The sequence below is a fragment of the Pipistrellus kuhlii genome, unplaced genomic scaffold (genome assembly GCF_014108245.1).
Source record: "Pipistrellus kuhlii isolate mPipKuh1 unplaced genomic scaffold, mPipKuh1.p scaffold_m20_p_3, whole genome shotgun sequence".
Lineage (NCBI taxonomy): Eukaryota > Metazoa > Chordata > Mammalia > Chiroptera > Vespertilionidae > Pipistrellus > Pipistrellus kuhlii.
Genome location: NW_023425529.1, coordinates 2,169,855 through 2,196,762, shown reverse-complemented (window position 1 = coordinate 2,196,762; position 26,908 = coordinate 2,169,855). Strand labels below are relative to the sequence as shown.

At 56.9% G+C, this 26,908-nt stretch overlaps 1 protein-coding gene across 7 annotated transcripts in view; it reads right to left on the bottom strand.

The window, feature by feature from the left end:
• Nucleotides 1-13,803: 13,803 nt before the first annotated feature.
• Nucleotides 13,804-26,908, bottom strand: part of LOC118728419 (casein kinase I) — a 33,514-nt gene continuing 20,409 nt past the window's right edge. For 3 of the 7 annotated variants that reach the window (XM_045587493.1, XM_036454910.2, XM_045587495.1), the window contains 10 exons: nucleotides 24,625-24,735; nucleotides 24,355-24,503; nucleotides 22,932-23,160; nucleotides 22,217-22,387; nucleotides 20,740-20,888; nucleotides 17,930-18,005; nucleotides 17,041-17,233; nucleotides 16,810-16,949; nucleotides 16,258-16,321; nucleotides 13,804-14,948 (listed from right to left, as the gene is read on the bottom strand). In XM_045587493.1, the coding sequence (XP_045443449.1) occupies nucleotides 16,305-16,321; nucleotides 16,810-16,949; nucleotides 17,041-17,233; nucleotides 17,930-18,005; nucleotides 20,740-20,888; nucleotides 22,217-22,387; nucleotides 22,932-23,160; nucleotides 24,355-24,503; nucleotides 24,625-24,735 (1,235 nt within the window). In that variant the 3' untranslated portion in view covers nucleotides 13,804-14,948; nucleotides 16,258-16,304. Of the gene's footprint in view, nucleotides 14,949-16,257; nucleotides 16,322-16,809; nucleotides 16,950-17,040; nucleotides 17,234-17,929; nucleotides 18,006-19,641; nucleotides 20,015-20,110; nucleotides 20,215-20,739; nucleotides 20,889-22,216; nucleotides 22,388-22,931; nucleotides 23,161-24,354; nucleotides 24,504-24,624; nucleotides 24,736-26,908 lie in introns of those variants that run through there. The other 4 variants (XM_036454915.2, XM_036454916.2, XM_036454917.2 and 1 more) reach the window with 4 other exon arrangements.

Here is a 26,908-nt window from a genome sequence, read left to right as displayed (position 1 = left end):
TAGCCCACTGCTGTTTCTGGCGTCGCTGTTGCTCAAGATCCCCAAATTTATTTATAGCCCCAGCCCGGACTTCTCCCCTGAGCTGTTAGCGCAACACCTAACAGGCATCAACAGGCACCTCAGAGTCAGCATGCCCACAGCAGAACCCATCTCTCTGTGGACAAAAGGAGCCACATGCCAACCTGACAAGCTCAGAGACCTAAAGTAACCACAAAGGATGGTTAGAAAATTAAATATTTAACTACAAATAGATTATAGTGGGTAGTCATGTCCTAGGCCGATATTTTCCCTGACAAAGATCAACTTAGATCTTACTGACCCATTTGCCTTTTTTTGCCTTTAAGATAACATATCTGTGAGATGTCTGGGTAACTTGTAACTTCCCTTTTTCTGGAGCCCCTGGGGCACATCCAAATGCGGTGAGAGCCAGGACAGATGCCTCAAATTCCTTCATTATCATTAAGGTGACGAGACCTCCCGCTTTGGGCCAGACAGTCCCAATTTTTACACTTTGTCCGGCTTCTGCTTCCCAAGGCGTTTTAAAAAAGTCCCGATTGAAAGACAAATGGAGACGTCTGGTCACCTTAATTATCGTGTTAATTGTTCCTGTACCCACTTAAGTATGTGTCCATCATTTTACTTTTTATCCAATCCCAGGGGTTTCCCACCGCTTTGCTTTCTCCTGCCTCCTTAATTCATCACCAATGAATTTCATGTAACCCACCTATGTCCCTCCTTTTATATATATGTATATATTTTATTGATTTGTTACAGAGAGGAAGGGAGAAGGATAGAGAGCTACAAACATTGATGAGAGAGAAACATCGATCAGCTGCCTCCTGCACATTCCCTATTGGGGATGTGCCTGCAACCAAGGTACATGCCCTTGACCGGAATCGAACCTGAGACCTTTGAGTCTGCAGACCGACACTCTATCCACTGAGCCAGGGGTCCTCAAACTTTTTAAAGTGGGGGCCAGATCACGGTCCCTCAGAGAGCTGGAGGGCTGGACTATATGAACTACTAATTCCTACTGTAACACCTCGGCTGCGCTCACTGCCCAAAAAACCTGGCGGGCCGGATCAGACTCCTCTGCGGGCAGCATGTGGCCCGCGGGCCGTAGTTTGAAGACGCCTGCCTGAGCCAAACTGTTTAGGGCTATGTCCCTCCTCTGATGGCAATGTATAAATACAAATGTAACTCACCATTGTTTGGAGCATTATCTCAATTCATTGAGGTTCTGCTTCCCGGCATATGTTAATAGTTTGGCTCAAATAAGCTCACAAAATTCTTTACAGGTTTCAATGTTTGTTTGTTTTTTCATTAACACCTCCCAAAGGCCTGCTCCCTCACAGATTCCCTACAACTGGCATCGAATTCCCATCCTTCCAGGGCCCGGGCCAAAACTCCTGGAGTCTTTAAATCCCTCCCCGCACTATTGGCTCTACGTGCAAAACATATTTAGCCTCTGACCCCTTCCACCCCATCTCCACTGCTACCAACCCGAAGGAAGGCTGGGAAGGTTGGAAACAGATAGTCTTGTTCACCCACAACCTCAGTGCCATTCACTTTCTGCCCAGGATTATTGCAATACTCTTGCTAGAGACTAAAAGTTTGTGTCCCCCCAAAAATGTGAGTGCTGAAATCCTAACCCACAATGCGATGGTATCAGGAGGTGGGGCCTTTGGAAGGATGGTGACTACAGGAATGGGATTAGAGTCTTCACAAAAGTGACCTCTAGCCTTCTTTCTGCCATGTAAAGTGTCCAGACATGTAGAGAATTTTTTAAAATATATTTTTATTGATTTCAGAGAGGAAGGGACAGAGAGAGAGAAACATCAATGATAAGAGAGAATCATTGATCGGCTGCCTCCTGCACACCTCCCACTGGGAATGTGCCCGTAACCAAGGTACATGCTCTTGACCGGAATTGAACTCGGGACCCCTCAGTTCGCAGGCCAATGCTCCATCCACTGAGCCAAACTGATTAGGGCCCAGCTTGTTCCTCTTTCTCCAGCCTTGTCTCCTGTCTGGTCTACGCCAATATAGGAGCCAGAGGGATTCTTTTACCTAAGTCAGAACATGGCACTTCTTTGCTCAAAACCTTCTCTTGGTTCCCATTTCACTCTGAGTAAAAGTCCAAATCCTCACTCGTCTCTACAAAGTCTAGCTTGATCTGACATTCTACCGACCCAAGTATGTCTGACCTCATTTATCCCCTTCTTTCCCTTCACACTGACCCCTTGCTGTTCCTCAGACAAACCAGGCACCCTCAGTCTCCAGTCCTTTGCACTGACTGTTCCCTCTGCTGGGATTGCTGTTCCCTCAGATATCCAAATGGTGCCTCCCTCAAACGTTCACCCCTCCTCAGGCCTGCCCTGACCACCACAGTGAATTGCCAAGCCTCTCAGCTGCTCTACCCCAACCACGACATATCACTTAGTTTCTATCATAACATGTAGTTTGCCTCTTTTTTCATTTGTCTTCAGCTGGTCAAACATAAACTCTATGAGGACTAAGATTATGTTTCCCGATATAATCCCAGTACAAGAGCTGACAGAGAGAACATGCTCAACGAGTCTGTGTGGCATGCATGCCCAAGGGTCCTCTAGAAAGAGTCCAATAGAGAAAATCCCGCCCAGCCTGCGTGGCTCAGGGGTTGAGCGCCCACCTATGAACCAGGAGGTCACGGTTCGATTCCCAGTCAGGGCACGGGCCTGGTAGCCGGCCTGATCCCCAGTGTGGGGCCTGCAGGAGGCAGCTGATCAATGCTTCTCTCACATCATTGATGTTTCTACCTCTCTCTCCCTCTCTGAAATCAATTAGAAAGAGGGAGGGAGAGAGGAGGGAGGGAGGGAGGGGGGGAGGGAGGGAGGATGCTTCCCAGACCTAGCAGACCCAGGCGAGAAGTTGCTCAGGGCTACCCCAACTCCAAGAAGGCTTATCTTACAGTCATTTGCTTGATAATCACTAGTTTATGACTTCCAGCTCTCCTGTCACATGTAAACACCTCCAGGGCAGAGTCCTTGTCTCAGGTATGTGGCAGCCTCTTGTCTGCTTAGCAGCGAAAGCTCACCCACCAGCTGATTCTGACAGCACTGCCCCCTCCTGAGCGGTCAGGCCAAACAGCACCCACATTCAGGCTCTGAGCCCTGCTCATGAGAGCACTCTTGGGTCTCAGCTTACAGAGGCCCGGGGCAGAGGCAGATGGTGAGTATTTTTAGGCTTGTAGTGCCCGGATGGGCTCAGAGACAGAAAGTCACCTGGCCCCGTGACAGGGCAGGTCAGCAGGTGGCCCTGGGACTGCTGGTTGGCTGCTCCCAGCCGTTCCGTGTCCTCTCCTCCAGGCTTTCCCAAGTGAAATGAACACCCGCCCCTCTCCCCACGCCCTCCCCCGTGCAGCTGCACATCCATCGGGGCTCCACGTCGCTGCTCACTTTGGTCCCTCCCCCTCCCAGCCTGGACAGGCCCTGGTTCAGGCCCCCTTCCTTCGGGGCAATTAGAACAACCCCCCAGCCCACCACTCACCTGGGTGCCGGCCCACTGGCTGCTGATGCCTCTTTCACCTCCGGCAAGCAGCTGTTCTTCCTTCAAAGACAAACCAGGTATGGTTTGGTCCCTTCTGGATCCCACTCAGTCTTGTTAATCCTCACCCGAGGATATTTTCCCATTGATCTTTAGAAAGCGTGGAAGGAGGGGGAGAGACAGAAACACCGATGTGAGAGAGACACTTCGATGGGTTGCCCTGCATAGACCCTGGCCAGGCTGTCTCCTGCTCTGTTTCAGTTAGTTTCTCCCAAATATAAATAAATAAATAGATAAATAAATATTGTAAAAAAGGGGGAAGGGGATAATCTGAAACTCATCAAAGAATAGTTAAGTAAATGATGGCAGATCCACACAATGGCATACTGTGTAGATGTTAAAATAGCCTCTTTACACATTTCAAATAACATGGGGAAGTGATTAAGAATAACAGTGAGTAAAAAAAAAGCAGTAATAAATTTGCAATGACAGCCTGTTCTGAAGTGTTTCAAAAAAAAAAAAAGCTTAGAAGAAAAATTGGAAAGAAATGTAACAAAATGTTAACAGTGGGTTCTTGTGACAGGATTATGAATATTGATTATCTTATCTCTGCCCCCTTGATTTCGTTCTATTTTATATAAATATATTTTTAATTGATTTCAGAGTGAAGGGAGAGGGAGAGAGATAGAAACATCAATGATGAGAGAGAAGCATCGATCAGCTGCCTCCTGCACGCACCCCCACTGGGGATCAAGCCTGCAAACTGAGCATGTGCCCTTGACTAGAATCGAACCTGAGACCCTTCAGTCCACAGGCTGATGCTCTACCCACTGAGCAAACCATCCAGGGCAGTCCCCTCTGTTTCTTTGTATTTTCCAAAATCTGTTTGCAAAAGTATTCAATGTTTTCAAAATAAGATTAAAAAATTTCCTTTACAAAATAGAAAAAAAAATTTTTTTTCTTTAAAACTTATTTTAAATGATTTTTGTTGTTGTTAATCTTCATGGGAGAGTATCTTTCAATCGATTTTTAGAGAGAGGGAAAGGGAGAGAGAGAGAAAGAGAAAGATGGGTGTGAGACACATCAATTGGTTGTCTCCCAAATGCGCTTTGACCGGGGCCAGGGATGGAACCAACAACCCAGGTAAGTGGCTTCCACTGGGAATTAAACCTGAGACCCTTCGGTGTGAGGGTCTAATCGTCTAATCACTGACACTCTAACCACTGAGCAACACTGGCCAGAGCAAGAAATGATTTCTTATTCCCTTCTGGTTTCCTCTTGTGTCTCACAATCTATCTCAATGTACCCGTCTCCACACTATACTGAGGACCTCTCAAGGGTACAGGCCAAGCTGAATTCTCTTGGCTTCCAAAATCCACCCCTAGCACCTGGCAGGGAGCGCAGAGGAAGGAGCAGAGGCCTCAGCCGTGCCAGCTGCTGCGTGGCTGGGAGCCCAGAGCTCTCCAGATCCATTTACCTGCAGCCTCGTGCCTCGCCCTTGTCCCCACGATGCTGAGGGAGCCCTGGCCCAGGGCAGCGTGTGGAGTGGCGAGCAGAGCCAGGCCAGCTCCATTGCCTCCTGGCAGACACGCTGGGCATGTGGCTTTGCCTCTCTGAGCCTCGGGTCTCCCAGCAATCTGCATACAAACGTTGGCACAGCTCTCAGCACACCACTGGCTCTCACCTGCTCTTTACGGACCCAGCTAACTTCTTACTGAATTAGACCCTTTTGGTTTCAATGGACAAAAACTCGATTAAAATATATATATATATATATATATATATATATATATATATATATATATATATATATATAATTGATTTTTTATCAGAGAGGAAGGGAGAGAGATAGAAAGTTAGAAACATCCATCAGCTGCGTCCTGCACCCTCCCCAGTGGGAATGTGCCTACAACCAAGGCACATGCCCTTGACCGGAATTGAACCTGGGACCCTTGAGTCCGCAGGCCGATGGTCTATCGACTGAGCCAAACCAGTTAGGGCGACAAAAACTCGATTTAAACTGCATTGAGCAAAATAATTGAAGGACTCTCTTCATTAGGAAGTGCTAGGCACAGCTGGATTTGAGGTCTCACATATGGTCACTGGGACACTCTTAGTGTGTGTGTGTGTGTGTGTGTGTGTGTGTGTGTGTGAGTGTGTGTGTGTGAGTGTGTGTGTGTGTGTCTGTGAGTGTGTGTGTATGTATATGTGTGTGTGTGAGTGTGTGTGTGTGAGTGTGTGTGTGTGAGTGTGTGGGTTAAAACTCATAGAAAATGTCTGGAGGATGGGCCCTCAAACAGGGCAAGCAAAAGGGACTTGGTCCTGATCATCTTTGCAGGCCCAGAACCTGATACACAGGGGCTGGCATTAGTGTCCCTCCTTCTCTACCATTTATTGAGCACCTGCTACGTGCACTGACCTCTTCATTAAGTCAGCAAGCAGCGGCGACCATCATTCGGCAGACGAGGAAACTGAGGCACAGAGAGGCCTCATTGCTTGGCTAAAGTCACACCCGGAGCAGCCTGGCACCCTCCAGGGCGCCCTCCTGGATGTTTGTCAAATGAACCAGGACCCACACCCGACCCCACAGGAGCTGGGAAAGCCGGGCGGCAAGAGGAAATGCCCCTGACTTCACATAGGCCTTCTGAGGGTGGTGTCACTCAGGCACCAGGGCCCTCAGCAAGCAGAGCACAGCCATTCCCAGCGAGGCGGGGTGTGTGTGTGTGTGTGTGTGTGTGTGTGAGAACTGGGACGTGGCTGTGGAAGAGCTGGAGTCAGAGGGAGGAGCTTCCTCTTCCCGCCTGTCAGTCACACACGCGCGCGTGCGCGCGCGCACACACACACACACACACACACACACACACACCTCCAACCCAGGTGAGATCAGTTGCACTTCCACCTTACCTCGCCGGTACCAACCAGCAAATGAAACCGGGCCAAAGACAAGGATGTACTGCCAGTTTCCTTGGAGTCATTAAGAGCATGTCTCGGATTCTTTTACTTTATTTTTTTAATGAATTTTATTTATTTATTATATTTTTGAATATACATATATATATTTTTTAATTGATTTTGAGAGGGAGAGATAGAAACATCAATGATGAGAGAGAATCATTGATCGGCTGCCTCCTGCACGCCCACCCACTGGGGATCAAACCTGCAAGCTGGCCATGTGCCCTTGACCGGAATCGAACCTGGGATCTTTCAGTCCGCAGGCTGATGCTCTATCCACGGATCCAAACCAGCTAGGGCAATTTTATTTTTAATGAATTTTAGAGATAAAGGAAAGGAGGAGGGAAAGTAACAAGGTGAGAGAAACAGCAAGGGACTGAGCCCACTCCTGACGGGGAATCGAACCGGCATCCTTTTGGTGCACAGGCCGACGCCAACCAATGGAGCGACAGCGGCCAGTCTGCAGCAACCACCCTGAAGCACAGGCACCCGAAAGGCAGGTCCGCTCAGGTGGGAGCACTGGGCGCTGGGGAGGCAGGGCCAGGCCTCCCCAGAGAGTCTTTCATGAGGGGGTGGGGGGGCAGGAGGAAGCCGGAGGGCGTCCCAGGGGGAGCTTCAGGGGTTTGGGGAGTGAACCTGGGTGGGAAGACTTCAAAGGGCCCAGCCTTCATCACGGCGCTTTGAAGAGGCTGCGATGAGAGGCCTGGGGAGGCTAATTACCTGAGCTTCTCCCAGGGCCTGCAGGGGCCCAGGCACTGGCTGTGGGGACCTGCGGTGGGGGTTTCCTGGAGGGGGGCCACTTAAAGGGACAGCGCCCAGGGCTGGGCCCTCTGCTCCCCTCCCCAAGCTGCTGGCTGACCGCTCTCCACCCATCAGCCTCTCCTGCATGGGCCGGCCGCCTCCAGAAACCAGGCTATGGAGGTGCCACGTCCTGAGCCTCCTGGGAGGTGGGCTGTGGCCTCACCCGGGAGGACAGAGAGGCTGGCCGTGCCTCAGGGTTAGGGCGAGAAAAGAGGTGGCAGGGAGCCGGCCAGAGGAAGGGGAGGAGGGGGAGGTGGCCCGGTGTCACCATGGCAACGTTTATGCTGCACACCAGACCTCTCTCCCTCAGCCACCCACGTGTGGGCAGGGATCCGGGGCCCCGAGAGTGTGGCTGGAGAGCGGAGGGCGTCTGGGGGTTGGCAGTGCCAGCTGGAACTCGGGAGAGATGGATGTGTTCCTGGGCCGCCCGTATGGCAGGGTCTGGGAAAGAGGTGTGATGAGGGGGCTATTCCCACCTCTGTTTCTGGAAGAGCAGGATGGGGGGGGGAGATATTGGAGCAGAAGGCACTCCCTTTGCTAAAGCCGTAGCCCCATTGCCCTGGCCTCAGGGGTCTGCCTGGCCAAGGCCCATGACAGGCCCTGGGCAGGGCACCACCCACAGGCAGAAATGGGAGGCCCCCGCCTCAGAGAGAGCGGCCCCTGACTGGTGACTCCTGCTTTTCCAGGTGATGAGACCCACAGGGGAAGTGACTGAACCAGGTTCCTGGGAGCTTAGTCCTCCTTTTGTCCTGGGCCAAGTTCTCCCTGCCTCCCACACCTCCGCCTCCAAACCCTCTGCTGTCCACTCACCGAGACCCGCCCTGAGGGCTCTGCAGCCTCCTCTGATCGGCGGGCCCGCCCCAGGGAGTGTCCCAGCCTGGCCTCCTCTCCCTGTCCATTGGTTCCCTCTGCCTCCCTTCTTTAAAAAAAATTTTAATTGATTTCAGAGAGGAAGAGGGAGGGAGGGAGAAATAGAATCATGAATGATGAGCAGCTGCCTCCTGCACACCACACACTGAAGATAGAGCCTGCAACCAGATGTGCCCGGACCTGGAATCACACTGTGACCTCCTGGCTCATAGGTCAATGCTCAACCACTGAGCCACACCAGCTGGGCTGTTTTAATTGATTTTAGAGAGAGAGGGAGAGGAAGAGAGAGAAAAACTGGAATTAAACCCGCAACTGGGCATCGAACTGGCGACCTTTCAGGGCATAGGACGACGCTCAACCAACTTAGCCACTCTGGCCAGGGCTCAAAGATCTTTGAAACACATTCCTGATGACTCCTGACACAGTCCCTCCCTCCAGGATTCTGGTTTGGGACGAGCCGTTTGCTAGTCTGACTAGGCTGGGAGCCCCTGGCAGCCAAGATCACACCGCATGTTTGAAATATGGAGTTACTGCCCAGCCAGTGTGGCTCAGTGGTTGAGTGTCGACCTATGAACCAGGAGGTCACGGTTTGATTCCTGGTCAGGGCACAGGCCCGGGCTGCAGGCTTAATCCCTAGTGTGGGGTGTGTAGGAGGCAGCCGATCAATGATTCTCTCTCATCATTGATGTTTCTCTCTCTCTCTGCCTCTCCCTTCCTCTCTGAAATCAATAGAAATATATTTATATAAAATAAATAGGTAGTTCCAAAAGGTGAGGGGGTAAAGAAATTGGCAGTTAAAAGCAGTGCGGGGATGTGAGGTATAGCAGGGAAATAGTCCATAACACTGTAGTAACCATACGCGTCAGGTGCTGCTAGACTTACCACGTGATCGCTTTGCAGGCGATACAAAGGTCTAGTCACTGTCACGCACCTGAAGCTGATATAATAGCGAATGTCAACGGTAACTGGAAAAAAAAATTAAAAATAGGTAGCCCTGGCCAGGTGGCTCAGCCGGTTGGTTTTGGGGGGAGCATCCAATTGATGTTTCTCTCTCCCTATTTTTATTTATTTATTTTTAAAAATATATTTTATTGATTCTTTAGAGTAGGGGTGTCGAACTCAATCAGAGAAGGGGCCAAAATCTAAAATCCAGCCTAAATCGCGGGCCGAATGGTTTACTGAACAGTCATAAACTGTCAATGTGATGGAAACGCAGCGGAGTGCAGTGATGACAGCGCGGTGCGGGCCACATTGCAAGGCCTGGCGGGACAGATTTGGCCCGCGGGCCTTGTGTTTGACACATGTGCTTTAGAGAGAGGAAGAGAGAGGGATAGAGAGTTAGAAACATCGATGAGAGAGAATCATGGATCAGCTGCCTCCTGCACGCCCCCCACTGGGGATTGACATCACAGCCCAGGCACGTGCTCTGACCAGGAATAGAACTGTGACCTCCTGATTCATAGGCTGATGCTCAACCCCTGAGCCACACCAGCTGGGCTCTTCCTCTCGCTCCTAAATCAATAAAAGCATATTCTCGAGTGAGGATTGAAAAAAAGAAACGTGTTACCACGACTGGGCATTCCATGGGCTGTGGAGCCAGGCAGGCTTCTCTGTGCCTCAGTGTTCTCATCTGTAAAATGGGCATCGTCATAAGCCTGCCTGCAGAGTGGATGAGCACAGGGCTAGGAGGGCTAGGACCAGGGTGAGGCACCGTCAAGACAGGTATGACCACCCCCTCCGCACAGAGGAGAGAACCGAGACCCAGACAACGCCCAAGGTCACCGAGGGGCCGAGCTGGCCTCCCGCCTGTGCTTCTCAATTCTCACCACTGTCCTCCGCTCCCCCTCGGCCAGGCGCGGGCGCCCACACAGCCAGCCGACGTCTGCTGCATGAAGGGAGAATGACTCACTCACTCCGTGGCATGTTTGGGCAGAATTCCCTGGCGATTACCTGGCGTTCTTATTAAAATAAATTGATGGCACGGCTGACACATCCTGGTCACCCCTCTGGCCTCAGCTGAAATGCCACTTCCTCCGCGCGGTCAGCTGCCACCTGCCCGTGGGCCGGCCTCCCATGGGCCTCAGCTCCCAGAGGGAGGAGCACAGGAAGCAGAAGCCAGAACGGGTGTGTGTGTGTGTGTGTGTGTGTGTGTAGCAGTGGGGGGCGAGGATGCAGCGATCCTAACTCTTCTTATTGCTTCGTTTTCATACACGGCATCTCCAACAAATAACATTAAGCCAAAAAGGGGGGGGCACAGACCCGTCCTTAAAATCAATGAAAACCCCACGGAGAACAGGGTGATTTTAAGTCCCTCTGGCCCTGCACGCTGAGGCACAGCCTCAGGGGATCCCGTCCAAGGTCAAGTCCTCCAGGGAGCACTTCCGTTCCTGCTTCCCGGCAAAGTCCTCCGTTTGGCTCAAGTCAACTCATAAAAAATTCTCTACAGATTTGGATGTTTCTTCATCGCCATTTCCCTGGCGTTGCTGGCAGGGTTTGGAAGGAGCTGCGCAGGCCCACCCTGCGGAACCAGACCCGGTGCCGGTACCGGCGTGGGCCTATTGGGCCCCAGAGGCTCCCACTTCACATCGGGTGACCTTGGAAAGGACATCAACTAAAGGGACACTCTCCCGTCTCATCGGGAGGGACCTTTCCAGGCACCTCACCATGAAGGGACACCTGCCCTTGCCTCCACCTACAAAGGACACCCAGGTTCCTTTAGGGTGAGAAGCTGGTGACCAGAGGCAGACAGACAGCTGTCCCAACACAAGGTCACCCCCCAGAGACCCGTCACCTTGTCCCTCCCGTAATCCAATCCCTGCCTGGCTTTCTCCCACCTTTGAGTCATCCTCCTTCACGCCTTCCCCATTCCAAACATATAAAACAAACTGCAAAACTGGGATTCACCTTCCCCATTCCAAACATATAAAACAAACTGCAAAACTGGGATTCACCTTCCCCATTCCAAACATACAAAACAAACTGCAAAACTGGGATTCTTCGGAGCAAGATTTGAGATCTTGCTTTCTTGGCAATGGTGTCAGTTTAGTCCAAATAAACTCTTATTTTTTCATAAAAAGTTCTTTTGCCCTAACTGGTTTGGCTCAGTGGATACAGTGTTGGCCTGTGGACTGAAAGGTCCCAGGTTCAATTCCAGTCAAGGGCATGTGCCTTGATTGTGGACACATCCCCACTGGGAGGTGTGCAGGAGGCAGCTGATCAGTGTTTCTGACTCTCTGTCTCTCTCTCTTCCTCTCTGTAAAAATCAGTAAAATGTATTTAAAAATAAAAATAAAATTCTAAAAACATTAAAAAAAAGGTTCTTTGCTCCATAAGAGTACTTTTTAGTAGTAATATTAAAATTAAAATTTACATATGCTGTCAGAGCAAACAAGCACAGTAGTGTTATAAGGAACTAAGATTTTCTTTAAAAATGTATTTTTATTGATTTCAGAGAGGAGGGGAGCAGGACAGGGTAGATAGAAACATACATGAGAGAGAATCTTTGATCAGCTGCCTCCTACACACACCACATCCAGCCGTAACCTGGGCATGTGCCCGGAACTGAACCACTGGTTGACCTGGTTTATAAGTCAAAGCTCAACCACTGAGCCACGCAGGAACTAAGATTTTTCACTAGAAAATATACATTTTTAAAAATATATTTTATTGATTTTTTTTACAGAGAGGAAGGGAGAGGAATAGTGTTAGAAATATCGATGAGAATCATCCATCAGCTGCCTCTCGCACACCCCCCACTGGGGATGTGCTCGCAACCAAGGTACATGGTTGCAGGAATCGAACCCGGGACCCTTCAGTCCGCAGGCCGACACTCTATCCACTGAGCCAAACCGGTCTCGGCAATATACATTTTTTTAAAAATTATTAGCTCTTATCTTCTCCTCAGGGCACAGAGTTGGCAATTTCACTTAAGTGTCTGATGTCAGAGTTCCTGGGGCTCCGGGGCCAGAGGGGTTTGGGATCAGACTCCACGGCCACCCCACCCCAGGGTCTTCCTGGGGCTCACTGCCTGCAGTCAGGGCCTATGGGGGCCTGGGGACCCCCCTCCCGCAGCCCTGGTGGCTGTGAACAAGGCCCTGCCTTTGCCTGAAGCTCCCTGGAGGGTCAACAGGAGACCATGGCCAGGCTGGGCCAGGCTGTGGGGCCACAGCGTCTCCCAATGGCAGCGAAAGGGGGTGGGGCACGGAATAGGGGTAGGACCTCGGTGGTTTAATGTTCTTCACTGAGGTTTTCTTACAGACCCTCAACCTGGAGGGGGTGCTGGGAGAAGGGAGAGCTGTAGGAAGATAAGGGGTGCCTTGGGGCGAATGGGTCCACTGCTCAGAAAGCACATTTGAGAACAAACGACAGGAATGGGTCCAGCTCCCTCCAGGAGTTTGCCTCAGGAATGCTGACCTTTCTCCAGGCCTTTTTGTAAATCCTCACCTAAGGCTCTTTTTCCATTTTTAGGGAGAGTGGGAGGGAAGAAAGGACAGAGAGACATTCCTGTGAGAGAAATACATAGATTGGCTGCCTCCTGCACAAGCCCAAACCGGGCCGGCCGGGAAGGAGCCTGCAGCCGAGGTGTGTGCCTTTGACGGGAATCGAGCTCAGGACCCTTCGGTCCATCATCCACTGAGCCAAACCGGCTAGGGCAGGAGCTGGGTTTTAACACCATTGAAAATTATCTTGATATCAGGACTTCAAGCTCCTGGAAGGAGACACGGGGACCACAGCCCCTGTGCAACCATTACCCTATCCCCATTCCCCTCGTACCCAGCTTACTTCTTTATCCCTGTAGTCCTCCGGCTCATGGCTAAGCAGAACTTACATGATGACCTGCTGCTCTCCCATACTGCCCACATTATTGGAATAACGGCTCATACGATTCACTCTTTTATCTCTGCCTAATTTGGCTCAGGAGTCAAATTAGGCAGAGATAAGAGTGAATCGTAGCCTTTATTCTATCCGCTTCGTGTCCGGTGTCACAGGCACTGGAAGGGACATCACTCTAGGGGTTTCAAGCTATGCCCAGGGCTTCAGAGTGCCCCAGGGCACCTCTGAGCCCTCCAGCACCTCCCAGCCTGACCCAATCGGTCAAGAAGTCAAGTAGCTCTGCTCTTGTCCATGGGTGGCGGCTTTGGCAATAGCAGCTCTGGGCTTAAGGAGAAATAGGAACGGAAGCCCTGATGGGTAAAGGCAGGCCGACAGACAAATTCTTTCATAAGCCGGTGAGAGACAGGCAGGCTGGGCCGAGGCTCCAATGAAGCCACCACCAAAGTCACCCGTGGTACAGTCGCCACTGACCCCCGACTCCAGGCCCTCCCTGGCCAGGGCTGGGGCTCAGATCCTGGTTCTGCCACCAGAGCTGTGAGCCTGCACCATGACTTCCTCTCTGACGCTCCGTCTGAAGGGAGAGGAGCAGACCTGACTCGGATTCCTCTGTGGATGAGACAGGGGGGGAAGAGCCGTCCGTACCTCTCTCCTGCGCCCTGGGCCTCGGGCACCCCGGGAGCTGGCGAGGATGCAGACTCCGAGGCCCCGGCCCTGCCCTCGGGCCCAGAACTTGCTCCCTGGTGGGGTGTACTGGGTTCTCTCCCCCAGGCCTGCTCAGGAGAAACCCCCCGGAGCAAAGAGGTGGACTGTGGGCTGCCCACGTCACTTTATCCTTTTCTACTTTATTACTTCAAATTAACAACCACAATAAAGCTCAAAAAAGTCCAATATTTACACAGGAAAAAAGTACAAAATTCCCCCCAAAGTTCTTCAGTATTTTTTTTTTTCAGTTTTTTAAATTACAAAGTTATAAAAAGCTTTGCTCTTTAATTAAAAAAAAAAAGAGAGAAGAGGAAAAGAAAGGGGAAACAGAGGTAAATAAATTAGGAAATACACACACAGGAGAAAACGGAAGTAAAAACGGGTGTTAACTAGGAGGGGTGGTGGGTAAGGCCAGCGCCCAGCCCTGACCCGGCTCCTCGCCGGAGAGGCCGGTGCAGGGGGTGGCCCTCGGGGGCGTCGGGACCAGGGAATTCATCCACCCCCGGGAGCCAGGTGCTTTCTGGGAGTCTCGGGCCTTGGGGACAGGGCTGCCGCGGGCGACGAGGGGCTGGTGGTGGCCAGGGCACTCAGGCAGGTCGTCACCACCCGGTGTCCTGGGTGGAGGGTGAGAACAGAAACCCCGCTTGGCAGGGGGCAGGCCCTGCTGTCTGGGGGACGCAGGTCACGGACGCGCACACAGGCACGGGGACGCTCGGCCGCCATCACCTCACCGCCCACAGCTGAAGTCCCCTTGCAAAGGCAAAGGACGGCCAAATGCTCAGGGGGCACCGGGCTCGGGGGGGCACCGGGAGAAGCCCAGCGGGAAGCCAGCCACCATGGCCCCGGGCAGCGGGGCTGAGTCTCCTGTGGTTCTGAAGCTCAAGACAGCCGGTGAGACCGCCTCTGCCCAAACCGTCCAACCAGCCCCAGGCTCCCGGCCGCCTCCTCGTGGCCCCTCTCCTGGCCTCAGCGTCACCGGGCAGGGCCTCGGCGGGGCCTGGCACATGCGGCCTGGTGTCCGGGGAAGCCTTTGGCAGCCTGAAGGCGTGGGCGGCAGGAAATGCGAAGGGACAAGAATCCTCGGTGCTGAGGGCATCTCATCTTCTTGCCGTTGGCCAAAAAAAAAAATAATAATAATAAAAATAAAAAATTAAAGAAACAAAATCCATCGTCACTTTTGTGCTGGGTTTTTGTCGTTTTTGTTCTTTTGAGTGGTTTTTCCCCCATCTTCCTGTTGTCTTTTGAAAGGAAATACAGTGAAGACACTGAAAAATGAGAGAAAGGAGACAGATGAGCGGTGCATTTGCCTCTGACCACCCATCTGCCCAACGCGCGGACGCCCCTCAGCTCCCGTCTCCTCCTCCCGAGGCTCTGCACTGGCCCCGTCGGGGGCACACAGGAGGTGCTCCTGTTCCGCAGGAAGGCCACCATCGCTCTCCTGTCCCCCCGGTGAGCAGCCACCCCAACCACGGACAGGCTGGTTCCGGCCTTAGGTCCCAGCTCGGTCTGTGCCATGACCTCCTCGGGGGTGAGGCCAGCCCCAGGCTCAGACCCGCACCTCCCCCCGCCCATGGCCGACCCACAGGGGAGCTGCTGTACACCCTCAGGCGGCCATGGGTGCCAGGAGGCTCACGCCGGGCTTGTGGAGGCCCAGGGTCTTTGCTGATTATGTTAGAGCCGTGGTCGGCAAACTATTAGTCAACAGAGTCAGATACCAACAGTACAACGATTGAAATTTCTTTTGAGAGCCACATTTTTTAAATATATTTTTATTGATTTCAGAAAGGATTAGAGAGGTAGAAACATCAATGATGAGAGGGAATCATTGATTTGCTGCCTCCTGCACGTTGGACTGAGCCCGAAACCCAAGCATGTGTCCTTGACCGGAACTGAGCCTGGGACCCTTCTGTCTGCAGGCCAACACTCTATCCACTGAGCCAAACTGGCGAGGGTGAGAGCCAAATTTTTCATTTATTTATTTTTTTAAATATATTTTACTAATTTTTTACAGAGAAGAGGAGAGAGGAATAGAGAGCTAGAAACGTCAATGAGAGAGAAACATTGACCAGCTGCCTCTTGCACACCCCCTACCAGGGATGTGCCCGCAACCAATGTACATGCCCTTGACCGGAATCGAACCTGGGATCTTTCAGTCCATAGACCGATGCTCTATCCACTGAGCCAAACCGGTTTCGGCGAGAGCCAAATTTTTTAAACTTAAACTTGATCTAATGCCACTACTTCAAAATACTTGCCCAGGCCGTGGTATTTTGTGGAAGAGCCACACTCAAGGAGCCAAAGAGCCACATGTGGCTCGCGAGCTGCAGTTTGCCGACCACGATGTTAGAGCAAAGAGGGTGTGGAGGACAGGCTGAAGGGCAGGGAAAGGGGTTTCCAGCAGAAATTGACGGATGTGGGCCAGGCCTGCTCAGAAGGTCCTTGAAGGTCCTTAGCTGTGGGGTCCCTGGTCCCATCTGCGACCCCCCTGTCCCTCCACACACACACACTGGCCTCCTCCGGGGGCTACGGGTGTTTCCAGAGCGGGCAGGCTGTGCTGCACTGGCTGTCACTCACCTAAGCAAATACTGGTCCGATGGAGCCGCCCTCACTTCCCGAGGTGGTCAAATGGCACGCTTGTCTGGGAGGGGAGAGTGAGAGGGGAAGGGATAAGCTGCCGGCCTTGGGGCAAGTCTCCCGCGGAGCTCCACCCCACCCGCCGAGGCCCAAGCTCAATGACCCCAGGATGCCGCCGAAAGCAGCTGCTCCAGGCCACGCACAACCGCGCCCGGCCACCGGATGCCCAGCTCCTGGCCTGACCTGCTGAGACCCCTCCACCGTGCACCAGAGCAGGGCTCCTCCCACCTCTGCCAGGACACCCTCCTTGGTCAACCAGGATTCCCCTTCCCCAACTTTCCTGGCCCCAAACATGGCCCCTAGGATCCCCCCAGCCTCCACCCGGTGCTAAGTGGGACACGGGGGACTTCCTGAAGGCAGGGACTGTGAGCCACTCCCCTGCGAGCCCCCGCTGCCCACCAGGCCTCCCCCTGCTGGAGCAGGTTACGCCTGACTCTGCTCAGTGGGCCCATGAGATGGCGGAGGATGAGAGGCCGGGGGAGGGCGGCTCACCTGTGAGGCTGAAATCCGGGAGACCTCTTGCCGCCCAGTAAGGTCGGAGGACGAAACGTTGGCCGGCGCGCCCCTGTGTAGCCTCATGCTCACCTTCCTCTCTCTGTCGACCCGTGAGATCGCTCTGGGAGAAGTATTGCCTGGAGGGCGAGGCAGGGGGAAGCCGCCCTCAGTGTCCGGCCCTGCCTGCCCGGCCCCCGTGGGCTCCGCTCGCCGCCCGGCCCCGCTCACCAGCTGGCTGGATACGGGAGGCCGGGCTGGCGGCCGCAGGCTCGGCAGCACTGCGGAGCCGGTTGGCGGGGGTCCCCGTGGGCGGGCCGGGGGGCAGGGCCCGGGTGGCAGAGCCCCGGAGCTGCCCCATCCTCTCCTCCCGCTCGTGCTCTCGCCGCTCCCGGTCCACGTCCTCGGGGTTCCGGGCTGCACCCTGTGGGGAGGCAAGAGGAGGCCGGTCAGCCCCGCCAGGTCAGGGCGCCTGGGGCCCAGCATCCCCGCGGGGCGCCTTGGGGAAGGGGCATCGCAAAGCCCTCTGGTCCGCCTCCTCCCCTGCAGGAAGCCGGAGAGCCAGCAATGACCCACGATCGCACAGCAAGAGGAACAGACCACAACCTGCCCAGAGGAAGGAGGAAGCTGGATATGAGAGGGGAGGGAGGTCACTCTGCCCTGGCCTCAGAGGGCCAGCCAGGCCGGGGGGCGGCTAATGTCCTAGCGCCCCCCCTGGCGCTCCCAACCTGGTCCCCTCCGTGAACAGAGCTCTCGGCTCCTCGAGGCTGCCAGGCACCGCGGGGCAGGCGCTCAGAGGCCAGAGAGGGAGTCGCCAGGCTGCTGAGGCCAGGATGGGACTTGAACCCGGCCTCCCAGCGGTCTTTCCGGAGGGCTGCCCGTCGCCTGCCCTGCCCTTGGCACTGGCTCCTGGCGGATGCCGAGGGGGCCACTACCACAGAGATGCTGCCTGCCTGCACAGGGGAGCTGGAGAGGGAAGGCGCCCGGAGCCCGAGGAGGAAGGAGACACCGAGCAGGCAGGCGGGCAGAGGGCTGTAAGCCCAGGGCCTGCCCTCCGCACTGCCACCCCGGCGAGAGGACAGGGGAGGCCCGGAGCGAGAGCGGCGTCCGGCCGCGTTACCTAGTTGGTCCTGGGGTCGTCCACAGGGAAGGGCGGGGGGCTGGCGCGAGGGGGGCCGCATCTGTGGAGGAGAGAGCTGGGCGCTGAGTTGGGGCCTGCTCATGGGCACGGGGTGCGGGCTCTTGCGAACCCCGTGTCTCCCGGGAGCTGGCCGAGAAGGCCCCACTGCCTCTGGGGAACCGGGGAGGCCCTCGCCTGCAAGTAATCTGGGAGGTAGTGGCCGGGGATCGAAACGATCCCTGGATCCTAGTCACTGAGGCCCAGAGGCCTCAGGACCCGCCTGGGCCACAACCCGCCTGAGTGTGAGCCAGTCCCGCTCTGCTCCCGCACCCCCAGACTGAGCAGGACACTCTAAAAGTGAAAATCCTGTCCTCCCACCCAGTCTGTCCGGGTGGGCTCCTGCTCCTGACCTCAGTCCCCGTGCCCCCTGGCTCCCACCCACTTTTCCAGGCTGCAGAGCCGCTCAGCGGAACCACCGCGAACCAGCAGCTGCAGCGGCCGCAGCCACTCGGGAGCCCCCGGCGGAGTCAGCACCCATCCCCGGCGGGCACTCCGGCGACGGGCTCGGAGGCGGGCTCCTCTCCATGCTTCCATCCGAGCCAAGTGATGCCTTGAGAAACGAGTACCAGGGAGGTCCCTGAGCTTTATTTTCCACAAGAAAAGACACGGTAACCACCCGTCACCGCCTGCGCTGCTCGGACCGTCCCGGGCCCGGCGTTTCTCCCTGGCAGCCGGTCGGCCTCCAACAGTGGCGAGCGCAGCATCAGACTCCGGGTCTGCAGGCTCCAGGCCTCGCCTTGGAGGCTCCAAGGCCTCCGTCAGGGCGGATCTTCCTGCTGACCAGCCTGGCCCGTGCCCAGAGTGGCACCCATCTGCTGGCGGTGCTGCACGCTTCCTGCAGGGGGCGCCTCTGCCCGGGGAGCCCGGAGCGTTGGCTGAGCTCGGCACAGCGGCGGGCCTCCAGGGGCCGCTCCTCAGTCCTGGCCTTCACCGAGGTCAGAGCTGGAGGTGCCGCCTGCACCTTGCTCCTCTTAACTCCAGGGCCTGCTTCCAAGGGGACCCCAGGACGGGGGCGCGTGAGCTCTGGCCTGACGAGACGAAATCTTGCCGGCGGATGATGCAATGGGAGGCTCTGAGGAGCCTGTAGCCAACACTCCACAGCTCTCCGTGACGGCCACGTCCTCATCGGCTCGCAGACGAGCCAGCCCTGTGGCTCCTGAGAACTCCCATGTGGCAAGTGTGACGATGCACGACATTCCCAGCTCGGGTGAACTTGAACCAATGAAGACGTAGCCCTCGAAGCCAGGGCTGCCGTGTTGAAGGACAATGTGGAACCAAGACGGGCCGAGCCCCTCCCAGACCCAGGCTCTGGACGAGCCCCACACGGTGAGCGAGGTCCCGACTCCCTGGAGGTGCCCTGAGGCAGGAAGAGCCGGCCCGGCCCTCGGCCACAGCCCCCGCTGGGAGGTCCAGGTGGAAGGTGCCCCCACCATCCCCCCGCTCCCCTGGGGCCCTGGCCGCCCGGAAACCCTAGTGTCAGCCCAGCCTCTGTCCCGCACCTTAGGGAGCAGGCCCAGGCCACTGACTGAGGCGCGAGCGGAGGCACAGACCTCAGCTGCCCCCCCTGCCCCCGCCCCGCCCGGAAAAAGGCCCGGGTCCTGAGCGCCTGCCGAGTGGCGGAGACAAGAGGAAAGGAGAGGCAACTCAGCGAGGCGGGTGCAGGGGGACGTTTAATGAGCTCAGGTTCGTACAGAGGCTGTTGTCGGGTCTGCCGAGCGGCCCCCAGTGCCCGGTGCCCGGCCCAAGCCCTCCAGGGCAGGGAACCACCCCTCCTTCTGGCCGCTGACTCACCCCCCTAAGAATCTCTGGGCAGGGCCTTCTCCGCCACGGCCCCCCTACTGCCCCCTCTCCCCCACGCCAAGGGACACCTCCTCAGGCCCAGCCCCGACGGGCTCAGGCACCGGGCGCTGTCAGAACCGGGGCCCTGGCGTCCAGACCACAGGCCAGCAGTTTTGGGGGGGCAGCCCCTCCGCCTCCTCCACCGGCCTACCTGCAGGGCCCGGGATGCCCAGGGGGGCCGGGCACCTAGAAGGGACAGAGAAAGCGCAGCGGAGGCTCAGCCTCTGGTGCTCAGCCGGCGCAGTGGTAAACCATGGAAGGCCAGGCCTCGGGGGTCCTTACCAGTACGTGTGTGAGTATGCGGGCCCGGCACTGGGAAGGGGGTGGGGGCAGGGCGGCGCGATGGCCTCGAGGTCACGGGGCTGAGCCTGGCTCGAGGAAGCCCCCTTTTCCAGGAGAGACGTGAAACAAGTCACACAGCTTCTGATGCCAGAGCTCCAGGCACAAGGACTCCCTCCCAAGCCCCTGCCAGGCCCTCAACAGAGGGAGACACAGCAGCCGCCCAGCAAGGCCCAGGGGCCCGTGACCAGGAAGAGAGAGACCACGCTGAAGGGGTCCGAGCTGGCCAGGGGGGCCGCGGTGAAGGCGGCCGCCTGGGCCGTGCAGAACAACAAGAGCAGGAGGGTGTAGGCGGCGATCATGACGGTCGGGGGCCCTGCCAGCGCCAACCAGGCCCGGCCGCGGGGGCCCAGCCAGGTCCTCCGGGGTCTGGTGGGGGGCAGTGGCTGGCCGTGGCGGTACGCGCCGTCGGCGTCGACGAGACAGGAGTGGGGACAGCGCGGGGGCTCGGGGTCCAGCTCATAGCGCCTGTCCTCCGGGAGCCCTGCCCCCCACAGGGTCACCTTGGCCCGGTGCGTCAGGGCCTGCCCCGCCCGGCCCCCCACGCCCGCAGGGGCCTGCGGCTGACTCACGAATTTGAGCATGTTCCAGTCGAAGACGTAGTCGTAGGAGAAGCCCTGCCGGTGGAAGAGGTTGCGGAAGAGCTGGCGCAGGTACGAGTAGTCGGGCTTGTCGTCGAACCGCAGGGAGCGGCAGAAGTTGAGGTACGTGGAGAACTCGGCTGCGGGGGGCGGACAGAGGCCACCGTGAGGCCCGCACTCCGGGCCCCGGGGCTGTCCTGTCCGCCCGACCGCCCCCGACCGGGAGGGGCAGGACGACAGACGGCCATGGCTCTCCCTCCGGGATGGCCCCGGACCTGCCCGGGAACAGGGCCCTGAGGATGAGGACGGAGGACGGTGCAGCCACCCACGCTGGGGCTGGGAGGTGGCAGATCAGCAGCTGCCACGAGTTCCAAGGCCAGCCAGGGGCCCGGGGGGACTCCCGCCGTGACCTAAGCCACAGGGAGGAGGGAGACGTCCATTTCCTCCCTGAAATCAGGGGCGAGAGGGGCCTTCGTACGGGAACAGAAAACATCCACGTTGGTCCCTGGCCCTGAGCGCCTCAAACCCGGGTCACGTCCCAAGTGATAAGAACGGTCCTTGTCCTAATATTTGGTCTCTGACCCTGTCCTTGACCCGGGGCTCCTACATCCCAGTAACTTCTAAGTGGTAGGAGCACCGGCAGCATCTCCTGTCCTATGGGGGTGACGCGGGGTGGGGTCCTGGTGGGGGCTGGGCCCAGAAGGACAAGCCACGGTCAGGAGCTTGGAACCTGCAGTCCCTCCCCGCCTCCCAACATCCCTAGAGAAGGGAAAGGGCTAGAAATGGAGTCCTCTGATCGTTCTGGGTTTGGAGACCTTCCAGCGAGTGCCACGTCCCAACGCCATGGGGAGGGGAGAGCCTGCCGGGTCTCGCCCTGTGCCTCTTCACCTGCCCGTCACCCGTATCCCTCATCACACCCTCCATAACCCGCTCAGTGTGCTTCCCTGAGGCCTGGGAGCCGCGCTAGCACGTCGTTCAGACTCGGGGAGGGGGTCCCGGGACCCTGGGTGTAGGTGGGAAGCTCGGGGGGACTGGCCGGGGGCATCAGTTAGTGACAACAGTGGTGGGACCGAGCCCTCGGCCTATAGGGTCTGACGCTACCTCCTGGGAGACAGTGTCAGGATCGGGGGAAATGGCAGGACACCCAGCGTGGGCCCCGGGAAGTGGGGGTGGGCGAAGAGCCCCCGCATTTGGTGACCAAAGCGTCAGGCGTGGGAGTTCGGGGAGGGAGGAGGGACGACTCCTTTTCCCTACCCTCAGGCCCTGGGTGGGAGGGGAGGCAGGAGCTGGGGGGGGGAAAGGGGGATGCTGAGCGCCTCCCAGCCAGGCCTCCCGCCGTGCCCGCGCCGTGCCCAGGCCGTGATGGAGCTCATGGTTCACGCTCTGGTGCCAGGGCAACGGCACCCCAGACAGACGCTGCGGCCCCGTCTCCCCCCTGGAAAGGGCCTCGGGGCCCCCCGCTACTCACAGGGGTAGCCTTTGCAGAGGACCTCGATGGGCGTAGACATCTTCTTCTCGCTGATCCGCTCGTACTTCTGGCGCTTGGTGGCGGCCTTGAGGCCCTGCCAGGGCAGGGAGCCCAGGTTGAAGTACATGAGCACGTAGCCCAGGCTCTCCAGGTCGTCCCGGCGGCTTTGCTCTGCACGGAGGGGCGGGAGCACCGACACATCAACACGCGTGCACCTAGCATGTCCTCGGCTCCAGGACATGCTCCGTGCCCGAGGGGCCCCGCGCCCCACCCCCTGCCCCAGCCTGCTGCAACCCTGTGACCATCAGGCCATCTCTGACTCCTTCTACAGAGGAGGAGCCTGAGGCCGAGCCTTCTCAACTCAACCTGGGCCTACGTTTTTTGGTGGTGGAGGTGGGCGCTAGTTTCTCCAGGGCAACCATTCACTCGGCAGCTCGGGCCTCCTTGCCTGGCCCACCTTGCAGACAAGCTGTGGCATCAGACACAGCTGGGGTTAAATCCGGCTTTGGCACGTGCTGAGCCAACAACCTCAGGCAACCCGTGTCACCGTGTGAGCCTGTGAGCACGGGGGCGGAGTCGGGCAGGACAGCCTGCTGGGGGCGCCGCAGCTCTCCCCTGAAAGGGCGGGCCTGACGCTGTGGGAGCCGGGGGAACAGCCAGGGGGCCAGCCAGGCTGCAGAGCGCCAGGATGTTGGCCAGCAGCGCTGACACTCACCGATGCCCAGGTGGGTGTTGATGGAGGCGTAGCGGGCGGTGCCGGTCAGGTTCTTGTTTTCCCGGTAGGGGATGTGCTGGTGGGTGCGGGCGTCCCGGTACTTCTTGGCCAGCCCGAAGTCGATGATGTACACCAGGTTGCCCTTCTTGCCCAGCCCCATGAGGAAGTTGTCGGGCTTGACGTCCCGGTGGATGAAGTTCTTGGAGTGGATGTACTCGATGCGGCTGATCTGGGGGACGGGAGGGGACAGCACGGCACTCAGCCAGCGCTCCACAGGCCTGCACCGCGTGCTGGGCCAGGCCCGGGCCGGGGGACAGGATGCTGGTAGGTGATTTCAGGAAGCAGGTCAGGGACGGCTGCCCGGGGGAAGCGCCATGAGGAAGCGGGTCGGGAGGAGGAAAGTCTGCTGTGAGTCCGAGAAGAGAGCGAGGCGGCAGGAAAGCTGCAGGCGAGAGCTGGAGGCATCGGAGCCCACGGAAGCCGCTCCTGCCTGGCTCTGCGCCCTCCTCGGACCCGGAGCCGGAGTCAGAGCATCTGGAAGGCTGTTCTGGCGACAGGTTGAAAGGGAATGGGGAGAGGGAGCTCCAAAAAGCCTGAACTCGGCAAGGATGAGAGATGACCTCACAAGGACAGGCTCCGCCTCCCAGCCTAAATAAAAAACAAAGCCCTGAACTGGCATATATGCACACGGTGTCCCCTGGCAGGCCAGTCCCTGCCTGGGCCTCAGGCTTCTGTGAATCCAGGCCTCCTAAACCCCTGACTCTCACATCCTACGAGGCCGACCGCCCTACTCCGCACACATTTAGCCGAAAATTGCAGGTAATATTTTTATGTTTGTATTGATTTCAGAGAGGAAGGGAGAGGGAGAGAGAGAAACATCAATGGTGACAGAGAATCACTGACTGGCTGCCTCCTACACGCCCCACTCTGAGGATGGAGTCCACAACCCAGCAAGTGCCCTGACCAGGAACCGAACTGTGACCTCCTGGTTCATCGGTGACGCTCAACCACGGAGCCACACCGGCCGGGCTATTTTTATATTGTGAAAATAGAAAAATATACTTTCAAATATATCTTTGAGTTTATGAAGGGCTTTAGGAAGCGAGGATGCTGGGCGGTGGGCGCCCCCCCCCGGTCCTGGCACTCTGAGCATTCCGCTCGACGTCACGGCAACCAGCGGAGGGGAGAGTCTCACCTGAGGGGCTGAGGCTTAGCTCACGGCAGTCACCTCAGAGGACGGACCTGGACCACAGGCTGTACATCACCCGCACGAGACACTACCTACCCACTTTACAGCCGCGATTAAAGAACTAGGCCGTACCACGTCCCCGTTCCCGCCTCCTGCTCCCGGCACCCACGGGCACGGCGGGCAGGCGTGCGCCTGGCAGGGCCCTTGGCTCTGGCCGGCCGGCGATGGACTCACCATCTGGTCGGCCAGCAGCAGCACCGTCTTGAGGCTGAACTTGCGGGAGCAGAAGTTGAAGAGGTCCTCCAGGCTGGGCCCCAGCAGCTCCATGACCATCACGTTGTAGTCGCCCTCGGCCCCGCACCACTTGATGGACGGGATTCCCACTGGGGGCCAGGAAGGGGGACTCTCAGGGGAGGTCCTTCCTGGCCCCGGACCAGCCTCCAGCCGCCCCTCCGCCCCCACGCCCCCCAGGCCGCCCGGCCCCCCCTGCCGGCCGGCCCTCACCTCCGCCCTGCATCATCTTGTAGAACTTGCTCTCGATGTGCAGCTGCGGGTGCTTCGTCTTCACACATTCCAGCTTGATGGCAACTTCTTCACCAGAAGCGATGTTGGCACCTGCCAGGGGGTGGGAAGCAAGGGTCAGGGTCCCATCGGCTGGCGGGCAGCTGTACACCAGCACCAACTGTGCCTGTGCCTGTGCCTAGCCTGTGCCCGAGCTGGCTCAGTGCCCTCGGGGCGGCAGAGGGCTCAGCACTGTGTCCGAGGGAGGGAAGTGGAGGGAGCTGTGGGCACAGGGGGGCACCCGAGCCAGCTTGGGGGGAGAAGAGCGTAACTACAGCAGCGCAGGGGGGAGGGGTGGGGAGAGGGCCAATTATAGAGCCGAGGGCCGTGCAGCAGGGAGTCCCGATTCCAGGGGGGCCAGGCGGGGCTCAGAAGGCTCACGGACCACGTGAGGGGAACCTTATCCTGGCGGGTGGGGGCCTCCGAGCTGGAGAGGTGAGGCCAGTGGGGACCAGGCTGTGGAGGAGAGAATGGGGTGGGCAGGCTCCCTCTGCCCAGCTACGATAAAGGGTGGGTCGTGCGGAAGGGCTGGGGGCTGGGCTGAGAGGCAGCCTCCTTGTCAGGAAAGCAGGACCACAGCTGCTCTAACAGTGTGGTGTCAGCACACAGGCAGACAAAGCAGAAAGGCCAGAGGAGAATTCCGGAGGATCAGGCTGGCACCCCACAGCAGGGGAGAAAGTCTGGGGGTGCAATAAGCATCCTGGCACACCTGGCTAGCTACGTGACAGTCACCCCAGCTCACGGCACATTCCGGGAGGAACCCCAAGTGGACCAAAAGTTTTTACTAAAAATAAAAAATAAAATTTTTATTTAAAAATGGAGTGGCCCGGCCGGTGTGCTCAGGGGTTGAGTTTCAACCAATGAACCAGGAGGTCACAGTTCAATTCCTGTCAAGGGCACATGCCCAGGCTTTGGGTTCAGGCCCCAGCAGGGGGCGTGCAGGAGGCAGCCAATCAATGATTCTCTCTCATCATTGATGCTCCATCTTTCTCCCTCTCCCAAATCAATAAATATATACCGTATATAAAAGAGGCTAGAGGGGGTCAATCAGGAAAAGGGGGGATGTGTATTATTATCAGCAATGAAGACTTAATGTAAAAAAAAAAAATAGCATATCCTAGGATGAGGATAAATGCCTACACATACGTTTTAAAAGCTGGGGTGTGAGTTGGCCCAGCCACTTTGGAACCAGGTTGGTGTTTATCTAATAAAGGGAAACACGCATGACCAAGCAAGCCAACCCCCAGGTGCATGCTCTTCAGAAACATGAGCACCGGGGAGGGGAGGGCAGGGCAAGAACGAACACAGCAGCGACGACCCCAATGCCCGGCAGCTGAGAACGGCTTCATCCAGAGGCGGGCGAGGAGACGGCGGGCGCCCTAGCGCCGGGTGCCAGAGAGCAAGAGGCGCCCACGCCCCGAGTGGCTGTGGACGGACATGCGGGTAACACATGTGCCTACGCCAAAACTGGTTTGGCTCAGTGGCTCGAGCATCAGCCTGTGGCCCGGCTTCGATTCCAGTCAAGGGCATGTACCAGAAGGGGATGTGCAAGAGGCAGCTGATCGATGTTTCTCATCGGTGTATCTAACTCTCTACCCCTCTCTCTTCCTCTCTGTAAAAAAAATCAATAAAATATATTTTTTAAAAAACAAAACACATGTGCCTACATGTGCAGTGGGTTATTACTCAGCCATAAAAGGGAATGACGTACTGACACATGACACAACATCCATGAACCTTAAAAACATGTTACGTGAGTAAGCCAGACACGAAAGGACAAAATACTGTATGGTCCCATTATACGAAATATCCCGAATAGTTCAGTCCCTGGAGAAAGAGCAGACTGGTGGAGGCCGGGGGCGGGGGCAGTGACATGGGGAGTCCGCCTGTGTAATGCGCACGGGGGTTCCCTTTGGGGCGATGCAGACGAGCAGAACCAGGCTGCACGACACTGGGTCCGCATCGATGGCCACCGAGCTGACTCAGCTGGCTGGAGCCACCTCAGCACCAAAGGCTGCAGGTTCCATCCGCAGTGGGTCAGTCAGGGTGCACATGGGAGGCAACCAATAGATGCTTCTCTCTCACATCAATGTTTCTCTCTCTCTGTTCAACACCAACTGAGCATCAACCTACAAACCCGGAAACCATGGTTCAATTCCTGGTCAGGGCACGCGCCCACTTTGTGGGCTGGATCCTAGCGTGGGGCATGCAGGAGGCAGCCGGTTAA